Genomic DNA, 18,308 nt, shown 5'->3' on the forward strand with positions numbered 1-18,308 from the left:
TTAATTATGGTCAAAGCTAATAGTACATGAATAGTGAAAAAGTCCAACGTCCCGATTTTTCTAAAATTGGAACGGAATGAGTAATATGATACATTGTCCAAAGACTCCAAACTCCAAAAGATTAGAGCATAATACATTCCAACTAGTACAAACTTCAACTAGGTATATTGAATCCTAGGTTTCAATTGGTTATCAATTTAACATGTGCCAAGCAAAGCTTGGTTTAGTAGGGAAGTTTACATCTCTTAACCATGAGCTTGTAAGATTATCCCCATTAGAGGCATTTTGGGGTAGAATCCCTTACTCTTTCTCTCTGCTCCCAAAGTGTTTTTTTTTTTTTTTTTCTTCTTCTTCTTTGGAATAACAAAACCAAATCAAGTTTTAAAACAAAAAAAACATTACATTGAATTTAAAACAAAATGTAGAATAATACAGCAATTAAAAGAGAAAATGTGGAAGATCATAAATTAGTAAGAGTTTTTTACATTACCAAAGGCTAAAGATGGCTCTAGGCCGTGCCAGGCCCACGTGCTTTGGGGTTAGTTAGGGCTGGCCCATGACTCGGCCCACGAGTTTTGTGTCGTGCCGTGCTGGGCCTAAGTTTTCAAAAGGTTGACCGTGCACGGCCTAGGCCCACGTGCCTCCGTGTTGGGCTTGCGTGCCTTAGCAAAATTGCATTGATTTAGCATGTTTTGTCGTGTCGGGCCCAATCATGTCGTGCCTTGTACTGTTGTGCTTCTCACAAATAAAGGTGTCCCAAGCCCGACCCACTACCCACATACATAGTACCGTGTCGTGCCGTGCTTTTTCATGCCCGTGTCGCAGTGCTTTTTTCGTGCTGGGTCGTGCCGGGCATCGGGTCGGCCTGATCCAGTGCCATCTTTACCAAGGGCAACACAATTATAATATCTTAAGTAGTCAAGTTATCACACCCACGCAGATGTAGGGGTGTTCATAATTCGGATTAAAACTGAAATCCAATCTAATCCAAACCGAATTATCAATTCGGATCAAATCAGATTGAGATTTTTTTGAAAATTTTAATTTTCGGATAACCCAAAAAGGATCCAACTAAACTGAAAACTGAATTGTAAAATTAAGCATGTATGAATATGGACCCAAATTTGGATTGCCTACTGAAAGGTTTGCGGCTAACTTGGTGAAAGTTGTTGCTTAGCTTGTTGTTGATATTTGGTACATGATGTTATCGTTGTAATTAATATATTTTAATTTTTATTTTCGAATTAGATTCAAATAACCAAATTTTTCGGATTGGATTGAGTTCCTCCCAAGGGGGATTTGATGTTATCCTCTAATGGCAGACGCGAGAGAATGTTGATAAAGAAGGCCAATTAGGCGTTACTTACCATCCCAGAGTGGTGAATTAACTCGGCCCAATTTGGGTTGAAATTACCAACGTTCCCTCGGATTATTAAGAAGCCCAATTAGCCGTTACTTACCAAACCAAAATATTGTAGGATTGGATTTGATGATATATTCCTATTTCCTAATCCTAGGAAAGTTTGGTTTATGAATCTCTATTAAAATCTCTCTCCTCAGTCCTCATCTTACCCTACCTCCTATCCTCTCCTTAATTATCTCTCCTCAACAAACACCACAACCAACCAATCAATCCGTCGCCGCCACAATCATGGAAGCTAAGGCTCTACTAATCAAAATTTCAATGTAAGGTCTTTTTTATTTATTTATTATATATTAATTTATTATACATAAGAACATACAGTATACAAAAACAGCAACAACATGATCTTCATCATTAAACCAAAAGGGTATACCTTGACCCGCACATGTATTTCTTTTGTTCTTTATGCAATATCAGCATACATAAGAACATACAGTATACAAAAACAGCAACAACATGATCTTCGTCATTAAACCAAAAGGGTATACCTTGACCTGCACATGTATTTCTTTTGTTCTTTATGCAATATCAACATACATAAGAACATACAGTATACAAAAACAGCAACAACAACAACTAAGTCTCCATCCCAAGTTTGGAGCAAAAAAACACCAGCAGATGAGCCTAGATTTTGAGAGCAGTTATGTCAACTCTGATTAGAATTGGGTCTTCTAAGTATACTAAAAGTCTATTGTGCTAAAAGATTTACAAAGTGTGTATAGCATTGTTCTTGTTGGTTGGTGCATCATTCCTCCTCCTCTTGGATGCTTTATTTGACTCGCTGTTCAAGATTAATTGCAGTTACATACAATGTAATCTTCTGGCTATATATTGCTTCTAAAAAATTCTTCACTAACCTATGAAGTAAGTAAATTTATGCATTAGAATCACTCAAAATTCAACACCAAATGGTGAACAAACCCACAAAAAAAAGGATTAATTAATCAACCAAAAAAAAGTTATGACATCAAACAAACCTCAAAACAGCCATGTATGAAATCTTTTCAAGTGTAGGACAACTTTCAATGATCTTTCCAACATCAGCTTGATTAATACAGCAACGAGAGAGGTCTACATGTTTTATTTTGGTACAAAAACAAGCAACAACATTGACAGTGTGATGTTCAACTAACTTGGTATCATAAAAATTGATTTTAATCAATCTAGGACCAGTAAATTCAATGAATGTAGCCACGGCTTCATCATTGACTCGAGTTTGTTCGCTAAAATCTATTATTGCTAGCTCCGGACACCCCACATGTAAGTAACGAAGGTTATGATTTATTATTTATCCAAAAATAATATTTGAGTTTTAAAATACTTTTGGCGCCAAAATTCAAATGTCTTTGGGTCCAAAATTCAAATAGTAAACTAAATACCTTTTAAGAGAATACTAATTATTTAAGTAATTAGAAAATACGATTTCAAAAATACGGGTATTACGAAAAGTCACAAAGGGCCTACATATCAATTGCTGTGGTATGCCATAAATTGGGATGGAGTATATTCTTATAAAAAAATAGAGATGGAGTTTTTATATTTATATTTTCATGTGATTTGTTAATTTATAAATATTTTTATTGTAATTTATTTAGGTTAAAAAATGTTGGATTCACCAAGTCACTGAGCAGGTTTATGTAAAAAAAAAAAAATGGAAGAACCCAATTGTCATAATTAGGGCAAATATACTCTACAATTGAAATTCTAATATAAAATTGATTATTGTTAGCTCTCGAAGGCTGTGTAACGTTAGAATTACATATATAAGCTAAGAAACACATATTTCAAACAGCTTTGTACAACATTGGCCAACCAAGTTCATGGTCTGATCAGTTATTTTGTAAAAGTAAAAGTGTGAAAATATGAATAAGTAACCATTTGGACAAGATGAGCATAACATATAATAAAGAGATCTAAAAGAGTAAAGGAATTACTTAGTGTAAGCAGATTAGTACCAATAAAAGTCAGGAAAGATAAAACTATTTAATCAGTTTACTTTGAAACACATGAGAACGATAATGTGTTTAAGCTTGAAAATACACTTCAACTAGCAAGTGTTCCAATTCTTTCAATTGACAGTGGTCGGGATACAATTTGCTTATATTAAGGTCAATCTCAATAGATACTATGTTGCCCATTAAACTTTCACTTATGTATGATCCACTTATATTTAGTGATGCGAGTCATTTCATATTGACAAGCAATTTTTTCAACACCAAATCAGACAGTGTGCGCCTCCTCAATGACAAAACCCTAAGATGTAGAGGTTGTGCAAAGCATCAATCCACAAGAATCATCAAGATGGTCGTTACCAGCATCCAGTTTTAGTATCTGAAAAACAAAAAAATCATTCATAAACCAATACTACATAATAAACATTGATAACTGTTGGATAATAATTTAATAGAAAAAAGAGAAAAGGGTTAAATGAATAACAAATTAAACTCAACATAAAATTAGGAATAGATGACACATAAAAATGTATTCTCCCAAATCCATACCCAGTGATGAACAACCTTTCCTCGCCGTTATTGGTCAGGTTGCGTATTCAATTTATAGAGTGTTAAAACTATCGCCTTAGCCCAACACATTTCCATTAAATTCACTTAAACCCAATTTCTACTCCATCTCCCTAAACCATAATCCCAAAAACAAGCAGGTATGATATTTGTGCCTCATATTTGTAATCCAAATCTTATTTGGTTGGAAAGGTCTTGAAATAAGTTTTCCAACAACATATCATAAGTCTAATTCCGATTTAAAACGAAGAAGATATGAGCAAAACATTAAAACTCCGCCCAAAACTGACACCTCTTGCTTCACTCAAACGACCATATCTTAAAATATACAAATAATTTTAACCTAATTCTAATTGAGTTGGAAAGTAGACTTAAAGATTTTTTTTAACGATATATTTATATGCCTTATTCCGAGTTACGGATCAAAAGTAATGGAAGTTTGAAAAACACGTAAAAACGGTCAAATGTGTCGTGTCATGGTACTCAAATTCCCGGATTTATCTTTTTAACACGTTTTCTCTTTTCAAAATGATAGCATTTGGTACCATGCCACGACATATGTGCAAATGCTTTCTTAATACGACTAGCACTCATCAAATTAATTGAAGGGGGCAAAGTGGGTATTTCACAAACGGAAGGACATTTCACATTTGTGCACCTCCTGTGATAGGTGTCAATTTCAGTGTCTAGATTGAGTTTGGTGAATTTGGGTTGGGTCTAATTTAAATTTGACTCATGTTAGATTCTTGTGTCTATATATATTGAAATTAGAATTTGAAATCTTATTTTGGATTGGTTGGCTAATTTTTTACACCTCTATCGTGATTCTAATAGTACTATGACTTCTATCTACATTTTTTTTAATGTTACGATTTACCAAGCTCAGGGTATTAGCCTATTAGGTAAATTACTACTCATTGTAGGAAACATTGTCCAAACTCCAAAGGATTAGAGCATAAAGCATAATATATTCCAACTAATACAAACTTCAACTAGGTGTATTGAGTCCTAGGTTTTAAAGGGTTATCATGGGGTTTGTGGATCATGGATTCATACTTATTGCTCTACTATATATACTTTGCGTCTTCCTTTATATTTTCATATACGTTTGTCAAAAAAAAAAAAAAAAAGATGATGGTCTCTAGTGAACCGGCACCTCTTACATATTAAGTCAGTCTAGATCCACTAGCCAATGCTTGAGAGTAAAGGGAGGAGGACCCTTACTCCCAAGCAAATGTAGCTAGTGGGGCTCGAACTCGTGACCTATATAAGTTTATCAATATATATACTTTTTTTTTTTGAAAACCATATATATACTTAACTATACACTACTTTTATTTTCTTTTTTGAAGGAACATTATACACTACTTTAATTATTAATATCTTGAATTTTGGTTTATTAAAAATTATAAAATAATTATTTTATGAGAATATATATTGAGATTAATTAGATAAATACTAATACTGAAATTTATCTATATTTATTTGTGATAAAATACAATCAAAGTTAGTATAAAATAGTACAAAAAGTCAACTAATGTATATATTGACTTAGAAATGGGTATGGTAAGTTTAAAACTTCTTTTCATTTTTTAAATTATTTTTATTTGCATACTCCGTTGAAAATATTAGTTATCATTTGAGTCCTACGTGAATTAGTTGAGGATACCAAGCATTTTTTGCATTTGAAATATCCTATGAAACCATCAATTCTTGATTACAATAATACAATTTTCAAGTCTTTCTTAATTTTCAGGTTGTGACGAAGCAGAAAATAACATGTGCGACAGTGGCGGAGCCAGGAATTTTAAATCGAGGGGACAAATGAAAATCATAGCTTAGTTTGACAAAAGTATTATATTAGAGAAAAAAATCTACTTAAATAGTTAAAGTTTTACAACATAAAAATATATAGTACGGAGTATTTAGCTAAAAAATCAACATCATGTACCATGTTTTCTCCATAAACTATTTGATTAGGAGTTCTTAATTTTTTAAAATTTCAAACAATAAATAATATAAATATTTAAATGTAGTACTTGTCATAATTACCTATTAGGCTATTGCAATCGTAATTTCGGGTAAAGTTCATGCAAAACTACAATCACAATGATTCAAATACGTAATGGAGTAATTGTTATTGAAGTGATATTATCTTATAAAGATTTTTTTTTTTTAATAAAAAAAAACTACAATAACAATTATTCAAATAAGTAATAAATGGAGTAATGTTAAAACCTTAATGTTGAATCGAACCTCAATCCCTTCCCTTAGACCACAAACACATGCAACTCACATTGACCGCTGCGCCAACTCCATTGGACATTACAAATTAAAATGTTCAAAATATTGGATTTAAACGATTTTTCGTTTTGGAAAGTGGGGGGGGGGGTGATGTGCGAGCGCTGTTTATTACTTTCTCCGCTAAAATAATCTTATCTTTTCAGGTTGTGATCATCATCAGGTTGCATAACCACGTGACATTCACTCCAGATACTCTTATAATCGGAAAATAAGAGATAATTGAAAAATTATAGTGTCACAAACTTTTAAACTTGATGAATATTGTTACATTTACATCACAAAACACACCAATAAATCAAAACCAAACCAAGATCTATGAAACTTGAAACAAAGTTTAAATTAAATTAGAGGAAATTTTATCAGATAACACCTTTTAAAACTGATTTGTTGTGAAGAAACACCTTATAATCTTATTTTATTTTATTATTATTTTTTTGGTCAACACCTAATACCAGATAATTTTTGCAAAATCACACCTGAGGGCGGTTTCAGTTGACTTGGTTTTACGGCGTTTTCTATCTCATGTGAGGCACGTGCGCCGGTTTACCCCCCTCCCTTCTAATTTTTACCCTTTCTTTCCCTCCAACTCAGTTTATTTCTCTCTCCTCTCAATTACTCCTCTCTGTCTTGCTCACCTCACCATTAAAGCTCTATGAAGAAAGTCTGTCATGGCAGGCACGAATTGAATGCTTCAATTTGTGGGTTAATTTTGGCCAAGTGAAAGGGTAAGTGAAAAAAATTCTCTCTCCTCTCATTTGTCATTCAATTTTCAAGTCTTGAACCTCCTCCCTGGATTCTCATGTGTCCATGAGGTCCTAACAGCAATTGGAAGACCACAAAGCACTTCTGACCCCTCGACATTACTGCTACCTCCATCCTACAAAACATTGTTAGGATTAATTAAACCCCTTAATCAAAAAACCCTAATTCGAATTTAAAACCCTAACTAACGATAATTCGCAAAATCAACAAAATTAATGAAATAAGTCTTTAACTAAAGCTACTTACCTGCCTCGTAATTATGCCAATATAATCATATAACTAATATATAAAGCTAAACTTTTAGTCAGGTCACGAGGCAGCGACACTTGACGTTTTAACTTTTCGCCAAATGTCGTGCCACGTTTGATAGATTTAAATAGATTTCATAAGATAAAAAAAAAGTTAGTTTAAAATTTATTTGGATAGAATTTTAGGATTAAATTGTTTGTTAAGAGTTTTATTTTCGATAAAATACAAATATTTCATATGTACAAATTGAATTATAATTTTATTCAAAAAATTATTAGATTATAATTCTAAAAAAAATTATCATATAAATTTATTTTTTATATCATAATATTTTTTTGGAGCGAAGGAATTAGTTCAAAACGTAAAACATCCATTTATAATATATACTAATCAGTTAAAATAATATACTTCACAATCTAATGGAATTTTATTACTATGTAGACCTGTCAATTAGGATCGGGTCATAGGTCATCTCGGATTGGGTCAATTCAAGTTACGAGTCCAGAAATGTTCAACCCTTGTCCAAAGTTTTGAGTTCGGGTCAACTCAACGGGCTTTGAGCCGTTTTGGACCCGAATCCGTTGGACCCATCGAATCTGGATCCTAGACACAAAAACGGATCTGGATCTGGGTCCATCCAGACCCGATCCAGATCCGACCCATTGTCATCCCTACCGGGATATGACATGTGTCACTCACGTGTCTATTTTAATTAGTATTAAGTTATTGATGATTATTAATTTCAATTGCTACAATTTATACTTATTGATAATTAAATATATTATTGAGCAAAGATTTGTATCAGGATGCGTGAAAGGGAGAATCGGAGCAAGTAATAAAATACAGAGAGAGTATTTAGAGTCACAAACTTTTAAATTTGATGAATACAAATACATTTACGAAGTAGATCACTACACTCACCAAGAAATCTTCAAAACCAAACCAAGATCCATGAAAGTTGAAACTAAGTTTAAGTTAAATTACATTAACAATATGACAATTTAAAACAAAATGTAGAAGATCATAAATTAGTACAAGTAATTTACATTACCAAAGGCAACACAGATATAAGATCTTGAGTAGTCAGGTTATCACACCCACGCAGATCCAAAGTTTCCAGGTTCAAACAGCCTTCAGAAATCAAAGCGAGGCCTTCACCTGACAACCGGAATTCATAAGGTCGATACTCAGCAAATTAGGCATGGATCGAGCAATGGCAGCAGCTTCGGAATCAAAACCTTGGGGACAAGCATCGATGTATTCATTTGGTACAATTCCCCTATACTGCGAAGAAATCCTGCAGATTCATCTATCCACACCTCATTCCATCATATTAGTAAACCAATCATATAGAATTTCAATCATCCACAACTTGTTCAATCATACATTAGATTGTACAGTTTCTTCAAAATCTTCTTACAAAGTGCTATAAACTAATGTGTACTGTCCTATACTCCTATTAAGCCAATCATATACACTTAGTTCTTGTTAAGATTTTCTCTAAAATTATCTATTTGAACGTTCTATATATGAAATTACTGACACTAGAATCAACTAGAGAAGATATGGTTCAAGAACATTCTACAATATTATGAGCACAAGTGTGATGATCTGAGATCTTCCGGTCATTTCTTTTCACTTCCACCTTCAACTATAAATATATAGGTTATAAGCATTTAATCAAGATATAGACACAAAAGTCACACCAATTTACAAGCCTTCTTATTTTTTTTACTCTCTTTGTATTATAATTCTATTACCCAGTGCTCATCCCAAATAAATTATATCGTTTATGTTTTTTTTTTTTTTTTTTTGAATTTATCTTCTTCCATTACTACTACTCAATGTCTACCTCTTTAATTTTTTTCTACTATAATGTACTCACAAACGTTACATGTGCAACAATTGATACTTTCTCAACTAAAGTTAAAGCAATTCATAAAAAAATGCAGAAGATCATAAATTATTATGAATAATTTACTTCAAAATTAAGAATTGTTTAAAAATTTTGAGCGATAAAACAATAATAATTTTACGAAGATTGTCAAAAAGAAATTTTATCAAGGAAACAAAAAAAAATTACAAATAACAAATAAACCCCAAATTATTACAAATAAATCAGAAAATGAAGTAAAAAACTTACTTTAAGTTTCAAATGTCCTGATAAAATCTTAACTCCAAATAGGACGTCATCATTTTTCCTTACTAATTGAAAGTATCGAATCAGTAACATTTTTCTTTACTAATTGAAAGTATGGAATTCGTAATAAATGTAGAAGAAATGATGGGTTTCAAATGTAGAGTATTAAAAAAGACATCTAAAAATGAACTATTATGTATATATATGCATACTTATTTAAAATTATCTAAATACCCTTAATTTAATATTACAAAAACATTAAATTACCCATTTATGTTATGAAATATTTGTGGATATCCGTTATCATTTCGGAACAATCTAGATTTAGGATTTATATTCTTATCCAATCAAACCCTAATATAATATATTGTATTTATATATACAAGTTATCAGATGGAATAAAGGATACACAAATGAAACTATATATAGTTAATTATTAACCATTTTTTATTTGGGAAATTGTTCCGTATACCTTGAGGTTTTACAAAAATACGCCTTATATCCTAAAAACTTTCAAATGCTCGTGTACCCATAAGGTTTGTAACTAAATACACCAAATACCTCTAAACTCATAACAAATGGTATTTTTCTAAGATTGAGACCCTTAAACATCAAATTTTATGAAATTAATATAGTGTTATGCTAATGTAATGCTAAACAATTTAATTATCAAGTAAATTTAGTTAGTAAATCAAATTCTAACACCCAAAAGTTTAGGATTTAGAATGATCGATGGAGTTAAAATTTAGATGTAAATTTTGCTCTTACGCGATTTTACTGTATAAATATAAAGTACTATAAGGGAGTAAGTGTGCGGACATAATTTTAGTTTAAATTAGTAAAATTCAATAAATTTAATGAAGAAATATAACAAGTCAGTAAAAATAATTTCAGTTCAGTAAAATAATTTCAATTCAGCAAAAATAAGGTGAAGTGAACGTACGTGACCTAATCCTTTATCAACATAGATATTTTTTTCAACATAGGTTTCTTCTTGAATTGGGTCTTCACTAACCCCTTTTTTTCAATATTACTTCGTTTTTCTATATGTAGCTGTATCAAATCTTCTGCAAATATTTGTCTCAATTAAGATTGAATGATGTCACACTAAGATTTGATTTTAAAAAAAAACTCAATCACATGATTCACACCTCAGTCTCTTGGGAGTCATCTTATAATCTTATTATATACTAGGTATAAAACATGATTCACACCTCAACCGATCATTGAAGGCTTTAACTTTGTTGTACCTTCAACATTGTCGTTACAGTAATAGTTAGCGTTTATACGTACCTTTCCATATTCGTCAAGTTGTAACTATAATTAATTTTTTTCGGTGTTCTACCTGGTTTACCCTATAACTATAATTAATACGAGTAATATAATACGCTGAACTACTTACTAGTAGGAAGTGAGCTAGCTATAAATATCATACATTATTAAGAGTTGTAATGTACTAATAATTTGCTCCCAATTTTCATCATAAATAACCGACCAACTAGGTATGTATATTTATATGAGCTTTATTCTTTTTCGTTTTATACGATTAAATTTTCGCATTATTAAGTAACTTGTTGTATATAATAACTGATTACTAAGTTGAATGTAGGTGTTACATTATTCATAGAAAGAGAGCAAAAAATGGTTTCGTCTACGGTGGTTTGTGGCTCAACAAATTTGGTTTTTGAATTAGATCATACTGTTTCTTACTCCCTAGCCACTGATGACATTAATGTTGTCTTGGCGGCGAAAAAGGAGCAAAGTGACAGTGGCCGGAATAAGTACACCCCTTGCAGCCTTGACATCAAGGAACCCGAGGCTAACGATGAGCTGACCGGAGCAACGGAAGCTTATATGGCGGTTGTTTTGGCAAGATACACTGATCAATGGCTTGAGAGGACCAACAACAACCTAGGTGACGATGATATTTAGATTTCTCTTATTCATTTCAAATTGTTGATTATTACTAGTAATTTTAAATTAATATATACTACCTGCATTTTTCTTTAGTTGACACGTTTTAACTTTATCATTATTCATACACTTTCCTTTGATCGTGTATAATATATATGTGTGTGTACGTGAGGTCGTCTTATTAGATTTATCACGGTATATATTTTGAAAATATTAACTTTTGTAAATGTTTGTTTTTCGATAATTAAACGTATCAATGACTGAATATGTACATTGTCAAACGCGATTAAAGAAACGTGTAAACTAAAAAGTAATTAAAAAGGAGAAAGTTCAACCCTTATTTTTTAACAATAATATAATTAGACATGTTTATCAAGCTTCACCCGGCCCCATGCATGATCATTGCACGTACCGTGTTAGTATAGGCTAGGAGCCTAGGAGGGTTTGGATGCATGTATAAATGAATAATATAATGTTCACAAGAAAGTGGATTGGTCCTATATTAAAAAATATTAAAAAAAAAAAAAAAAAAAAAGAAAAGAAAAACAATTGGTAAGTGTACAAATATAAAAGTTATACAACAAAATATGAGTAAGATTTAAAACCTTACATGTACATCATCGATCTAATGATCAACTTTTTACTTTTTGTCTTGAGTAGGATCTAATGATCAACTAAAAGACCTACAACATATCATAATTAAAAATATATATTTAAGATGATGTTCACGAGATAATAATAATAATAATAATAATAATAATAATAATAACAATAACAATAACAATCTAATATATATATATATATATATATATATATATATATATATATATATATATATATATATATATATATATATATATATATATATATATATATATATATATATATATATATAATATAAAGGGGAGTTTTTTCCCAAGTTTTTAGAGATCCATGTAGGATCTAATTTTTTCAGCGCGCGACATGAAAAATTTTAGTGGTAGCCAATTTAAATACGAGATTATTAATTTCTTTTAGATTTAAATAATTTAAATGACACGTAAACAAACTTGGCGAATGAAATTTTTCAGTTTAAATTAATTAAATATAAAATATTATCTTTTGATATTATGATTTTTATCTAAATATATAACAAATTTTAGCATATATATATATATATATATATATATATATATATATATATATATATATATAATTCAAACAAATCGTGCATCGCACGGGCTTCATCTAGTAATAATAATAATAATCTCCTAAGGATTTTTAAAATTATTATTATTATTATTATTATTCAAAATAGTATGTAAGTGGACAAGATTCCTCTTATATTATAGTAATTTTAAAATTATTATTATTATTATTATTATTATTATTATTATTCAAAATAGTACATAAGTGGACAAGATTCCTCTTATATTATAGTAATTTTTTTTTTGAAACCATATTAAACTAATACATTCAACAAATTATAGTGTCTAATATTCCCCTGTCCCCTTTTATTTGTCACTTTTACCATTTTGGGTGTCCTTAATTGGGTTGTCACATTTCATATATTCATAAAAAAGACTTTTATACCCTTTTTTTTTTTTTTTTTTTTTTTGTCCTTATTAAGTCATCTTCTTATTTTGCCGTAACATTTGTCATAAAAAATGTGCCAACTTTTGACTAATTTAATTATTTTTCTGTGTAAATTAATAATAATAAAAAATGTACTTTTATACTCTTTAAATTGAAAAAGTCTTTTTTCCATGTATTTTTTTTGTTTTTTTTTTTACTTTACTGGTTGGGAATTTCACTTTCCCATATACTTTCATTAATTCACATTCTCCACCTTAATTCCCGTGATTTTCCTTTAAAAGTGACAAACAAAAGGGGACGGAGGGAGTATTATTTATTCTGAACCTATTTTCTAAATTATTTGAATTCTTTTTTCTAAACTTGTTTAATATATATATTAATTTGAAATTATTATTTTTTTTTTTTCTGTAATAACATAAAATAAAAAAAAATTGACCTTAAATGTAAAACTCATGGAGCTACAACTAACGTTTAAATACAGGATATCCGGTGAATTTAGACTTTAACTATGATGCTCTTGGTCCATTGCAACGATTTTCAATTAACAACGCCGGTGATCCATTTATTGAGGGCAACTATGGTGTGCACTCAAGGGACTTCGAAGTAGGTGTTTTAGATTGGTTTGCTCGCCTTTGGGAGATCAAGAAGGATGAATATTGGGGATATGTTACGAGTGGTGGAACTGAAGGAAACCTCCATGGCATACTAGTAGGGTAAGTGAACGCGATATCAAATTTTGTCTCAACAAATTTACTCGGTAGTAAATAATATACTAGTGTATAATGTGTGATAAAAAAAAAATTAAAAAAAAAAAAAAAAAAACCTCCTAAATTTATGAAAATCAATTTATTCTACTCTGTATAAAAGTTTGTTTTACTCCGTATCATAAAAGGCATGTTCACATTTAACTGAACTAATTGGAGCTGAACTGCACTGAACTGAACTAAATAGAGCTGAAATGAATATTTAATGAGCGAAGGAAATTAGGAGTTGAAATGAATAGAACTGGACTTAACAAAACTGATTGGAGCTGAACTGAAGTTGAAGTGAACAGACCCAAAAAACTACTTCGAAGTTGATTAACGCAATGCACTATATATAATCCGTATTTGATTATTACTAAAACTAAGTGAGCAATGCGAAGTTGTAAAGACGTACGTTAATTAATCATGTAGTTATGTTTTTTCGTAGGAGAGAAATGTTTCCTGATGGGATATTGTATACTTCGAAAGAGGCGCACTACTCGGTCTTTAAAGCTGCACGTATGTACCGAATGAATTGTGTTAAGGTGGGAACATTAACTTCTGGGGTGATTGATTGCGGAGATTTGAAGGAAAGTCTTCTTAAGAACAAAGATAAACCTGCCATCATGAATTTAACCATAGGTAATAATCTTTTACATACTTCGATCATTTACCTTATATGATAACAAGCTTAGGTGGTCGTGTACATTATGATGCTCGATTTTTCAGTGTTAGATAAGAATATATACTACCTCCGTTAATTGTTATCTGCAACTTTGGGGTATTATTTGAGAGATATAAAATATTCTAAAGTTGCAGCAGATAACAATTAACGGAGGTTGTATATTTTGTTCACCAAATGTTATGTTGTACATATAAAATTAGACTTGTATTAACTAACCCATATAAACGCGATGGTATGACCCATTTGCGGTCTCTCATTGCAGGGACTACGGTAAAAGGTGCTATTGATGATATCGATCTTGTGGTACAAACGCTTGAAGAGTGTGGTTTCCCACGCAATCGGTTCTATATCCATTGTGATGCAGCCTTATTTGGTCTTATGCTGCCATTCCTAAATCGAGTTAGTAACTATCTTAATTATAAGGCGTTTTTCTTGCATTTTTAGAACTTTTAAGATCCATGTACGTATCTCATATCTAGCTTAGCTTGCCAATTTCATCTCTTTTTAATTTTTATATATTGAATACATTTTTGGATTACATGTTTAATACGAAGTATATAGTAAAAGACACTCTATTACTCTAATAATACTCACATGGTTAATTGTGACGAAGTTGTTAATTAAAACACGAATTCTTGCACCAAATGGAGACGTAAAACAATGTCATTTTACAATATGCGACTTAATATATAGAATAAACGTTACTCTTATTACAAATTTACGTACACCACCCTATCTAACTTGTAGTCATCAATGCAAATTAAAATAGTGTAATTTTCTTAACTTGGTCATGCATAATTGGTGGTATGGTAGTAAGGACACTTTTGGTGGAAAACGCGCCTAATTAAACAATGAAACTTATTATATTTAGGAGAAAATACAAGTTTATATGGGTCCTACAAATGTTTTATTTTAAAAAAATGTCATGCTAATTAGGATATTTTGTTGCTTTATTTACAAAAAGTGTCATTAGATAAATGAATTTTGTTTATCATAAAGATAAATTGGGACGCTCTCTCATGTTTTGGGAAAATGGGAAACCTAATAGATTTTTGATACCATCATCATCACTTCCTTCAATTCACACTAATGTATTTACATTTTCTTGTCCAAATGTACCATATCATTGTTACTAGGCGCCTCATATAACATTCAAGAAGCCAATTGATAGTGTTTGTGTTTCCGGTCACAAATTCGTGGGAAGTCCGATGCCTTGCGGTGTTCAAATGGTTAGGATAGAACACATAAATGTTCTATCTAGGAATGTAGAGTACATAGCTACAAGGGATACAACAATCATGGGGAGTAGGAACGGCCTAGCCCCCGTCTTGTTATGGTATGCCTTGAGCCGCAAAGGATACAATGGACTCAAGAAAGAGGTTCAAAGGTGCTTGATCATAGCCCGTTACCTTAAACAACGGCTTAGAGGGGCCGGAGTTAGTGTGATGCTCAATGAGCTAAGCAACACTGTGGTATTCGAGCGTCCTCAAGATGAGGAGTTTATACGATATTGGCAGCTCTCTTGTCAAGGGAACATAGCTCATGTAATTGTCATGCCTAATGTTACAATGAAGTCGTTGGATACTTTCCTCGAAGAGCTAGTTGAAAGGCGTTCGATTTGGTTCAAAGATGGGAAAAATCAACCTCCTTGTGTTGCTTCTGATATGGGCAAAGAGAATTGTGTTTGCCCTTTGCATATGTGAGCATTTACTTTTCTTATTTATGTTTTGAGCATGTGTGTATCATGTTATTTAATTAATCAACACAATAAGAGTAATTTGTACGGAGTAGTTAAAAAGACATGAAATATACAAGTGTACTTATGATAGTGTGTATGAATTCTTTATTCGAATAGTTAAAGTTTTGTGTTTTAAGTACATATTATAAAGCAATTTTCTAAATTTTTTTTTTTTTTTTTTTGAGGTTTGTTGATATATAATAATATGTTCTTCAATAGTTCATGTTTGCTCACCTTGTTCAACCTTGTGCTACCTTTGCCATAAAGTTATATGAAAGCTTCATGTTTGGTCTTTGAACTTCAGAAATGGACAAAACACGTTCTGTATTGTCTAAAGCACGTACACTCATTAATTGGATCAATCCTCAACATAAATAGAAGTTATAAAAAAAAAAGGTAAATTCTAATTTCAACTTGTACATTCCACACTCTTAAGTAAAAGATTTCCAGATGTCAGAGGTGTATGTTCAATCAACCTTGTGAACAAATAGCCTTAACAGAAAATAACATGTGCAACCGTTATGTACTTTCTAAGCTAAATTTATCTCTTTTTTTTAGGCTGTGATCAGACTGTATAACCATGTGACTTTCACTTTTAAAAGTTCAAATACTTTAATAGCTCTGAAAAATAAGAGAGAATTAAAAATTGTATTTTGTGTCACAAACTTTTTAATTTGATGAATATTTATACATTTGCAAAGTAGTTTAAGTAGATCACAAAACTTGTTAATATTAAGGGAATATAGAAGAATTAGAATTGTATTCTCTTGATCATATTATTCCACCAACATCAATATTTATACAAGATTTCTCCTTGAGCAACAAGGAAACCAAAACTTATCTAACTTAGGAAACTAATTATCTTTTCCTAAGATAAACTATAAAATATATCTTGCATAATCACATAATATTTTGTAAAGATATTATCATATCTTTCCTAATACCCCCCCTCAAGTTGGAGCACTTGGATTAAAGATGCCCAACTTGCTTAGAAGATATTCAAATTGTGTCCTACCCAAGGCCTTTGTAAAGATGTCCGCCAATTGCTCATTTGTACGCACATGAGTAGTAGTAATAAGTCCATCTTGAATAGCATCTCGGACAAAGTGACAATCCACCTCAATATGTTTAGTGCGCTCATGAAACATTGGATTTTGAGCAATATGAATAGCCGCTTGACTATCACAAAAAATAGGTATAGCTCGTGCTTGTTGAACACCCAAACTCAGGAGCAAGCCTTTTAACCATTTCATTTCACAAGTGATACCATACATCGACCTATATTCAGCTTCGGCAGAAGAAGTGGCAACCGTGTCTTGCTTCTTTGTCTTCCACGCAATTGGCGATTTGCCCAAGAAGACAAGCCACCCTGACAGAGAACGTCGAGTGATAGGGCAGGCTGCCCAGTCGGAGTCACACCACCCTTGCAATGTGAGCTCACTATCCGACCTTAGCAAGATGCCTTGACTCGGAGTGCATTTGAGGTAGCGCACCACTCTCATTGCTGCCTCCCAATGCTCTTGTTTCGGGGCCTTCATGAACTGAGACAAGACGTGCACTGAGTAAGTTAAGTCTGGGCAAGTTACTCCCAAATAAACCAAACGCCCAACGAGGCGTCTATACGCAGCAGGGTCTGTGAGAAGAGGACCAGTGGCTCGAGCTAATTTATGGTTTTGTTCCATTGGGGTGTGTGCAGGCTTCGACCCCATTAAATCCGTCTCCGAAATTATGTCTAGAGCATACTTACGTTGACTTAAAAACAGCCCCGTAGTACTCCTAGCCACTTCAATGCCGAGAAAATACTTGAGTACTCCCAAGTCCTTCATATGAAAACAAGAACTCAAATAATGCTTGAATAATTTTATAGCACTGAAATTATTTCCGGCCACAATTAAATCATCAACATAGACAAGAACGTTGAGTTGAATGGACCCCTTAGTATATGTAAAAAGAGAGTAATCCGGGTAAGATTGAGCAAAACCATAATTTTTCAAAGCAGTGGTGAGCTTGGCAAACCAACACCTAGGAGCTTGTTTGAGACCATATAAAGACTTTCGGAGTCGAAAAACAAGACCCGGCTCATCAGAAGTAAAACCTGGAGGAAGTTTCATATATACTTCCTCATGTAAATCACCATGGAGGAAAGCATTGTGCACATCCATTCGAGCCGGCTATAGCAAGAAAGGCACGAACTGTTGTCATCTTGACCACCGGGGCAAATGTTTCATCATAGTCAATACCTTCGGTTTGATGATT

The 18,308-nt window shown here is 31.9% G+C and overlaps 1 protein-coding gene across 1 annotated transcript; it reads left to right on the forward strand.

The window, feature by feature from the left end:
* Positions 1-11,038: 11,038 nt before the first annotated feature.
* On the forward strand, positions 11,039-16,017 carry LOC145636602 (serine decarboxylase-like). The gene is made up of 5 exons (XM_081688175.1): positions 11,039-11,312; positions 13,368-13,599; positions 14,078-14,271; positions 14,577-14,713; positions 15,451-16,017. The coding sequence occupies exons 1-5, from the start codon at positions 11,039-11,041 to the stop codon at positions 16,015-16,017; spliced, it is 1,404 nt and encodes a 467-aa protein (XP_081544301.1).
* Positions 16,018-18,308: the final 2,291 nt, after the last annotated feature.

The sequence above is a fragment of the Chenopodium album genome, chromosome 6, assembly GCF_948465745.1.
Source record: "Chenopodium album chromosome 6, dcCheAlbu1.1, whole genome shotgun sequence".
NCBI lineage: Eukaryota > Viridiplantae > Streptophyta > Magnoliopsida > Caryophyllales > Amaranthaceae > Chenopodium > Chenopodium album.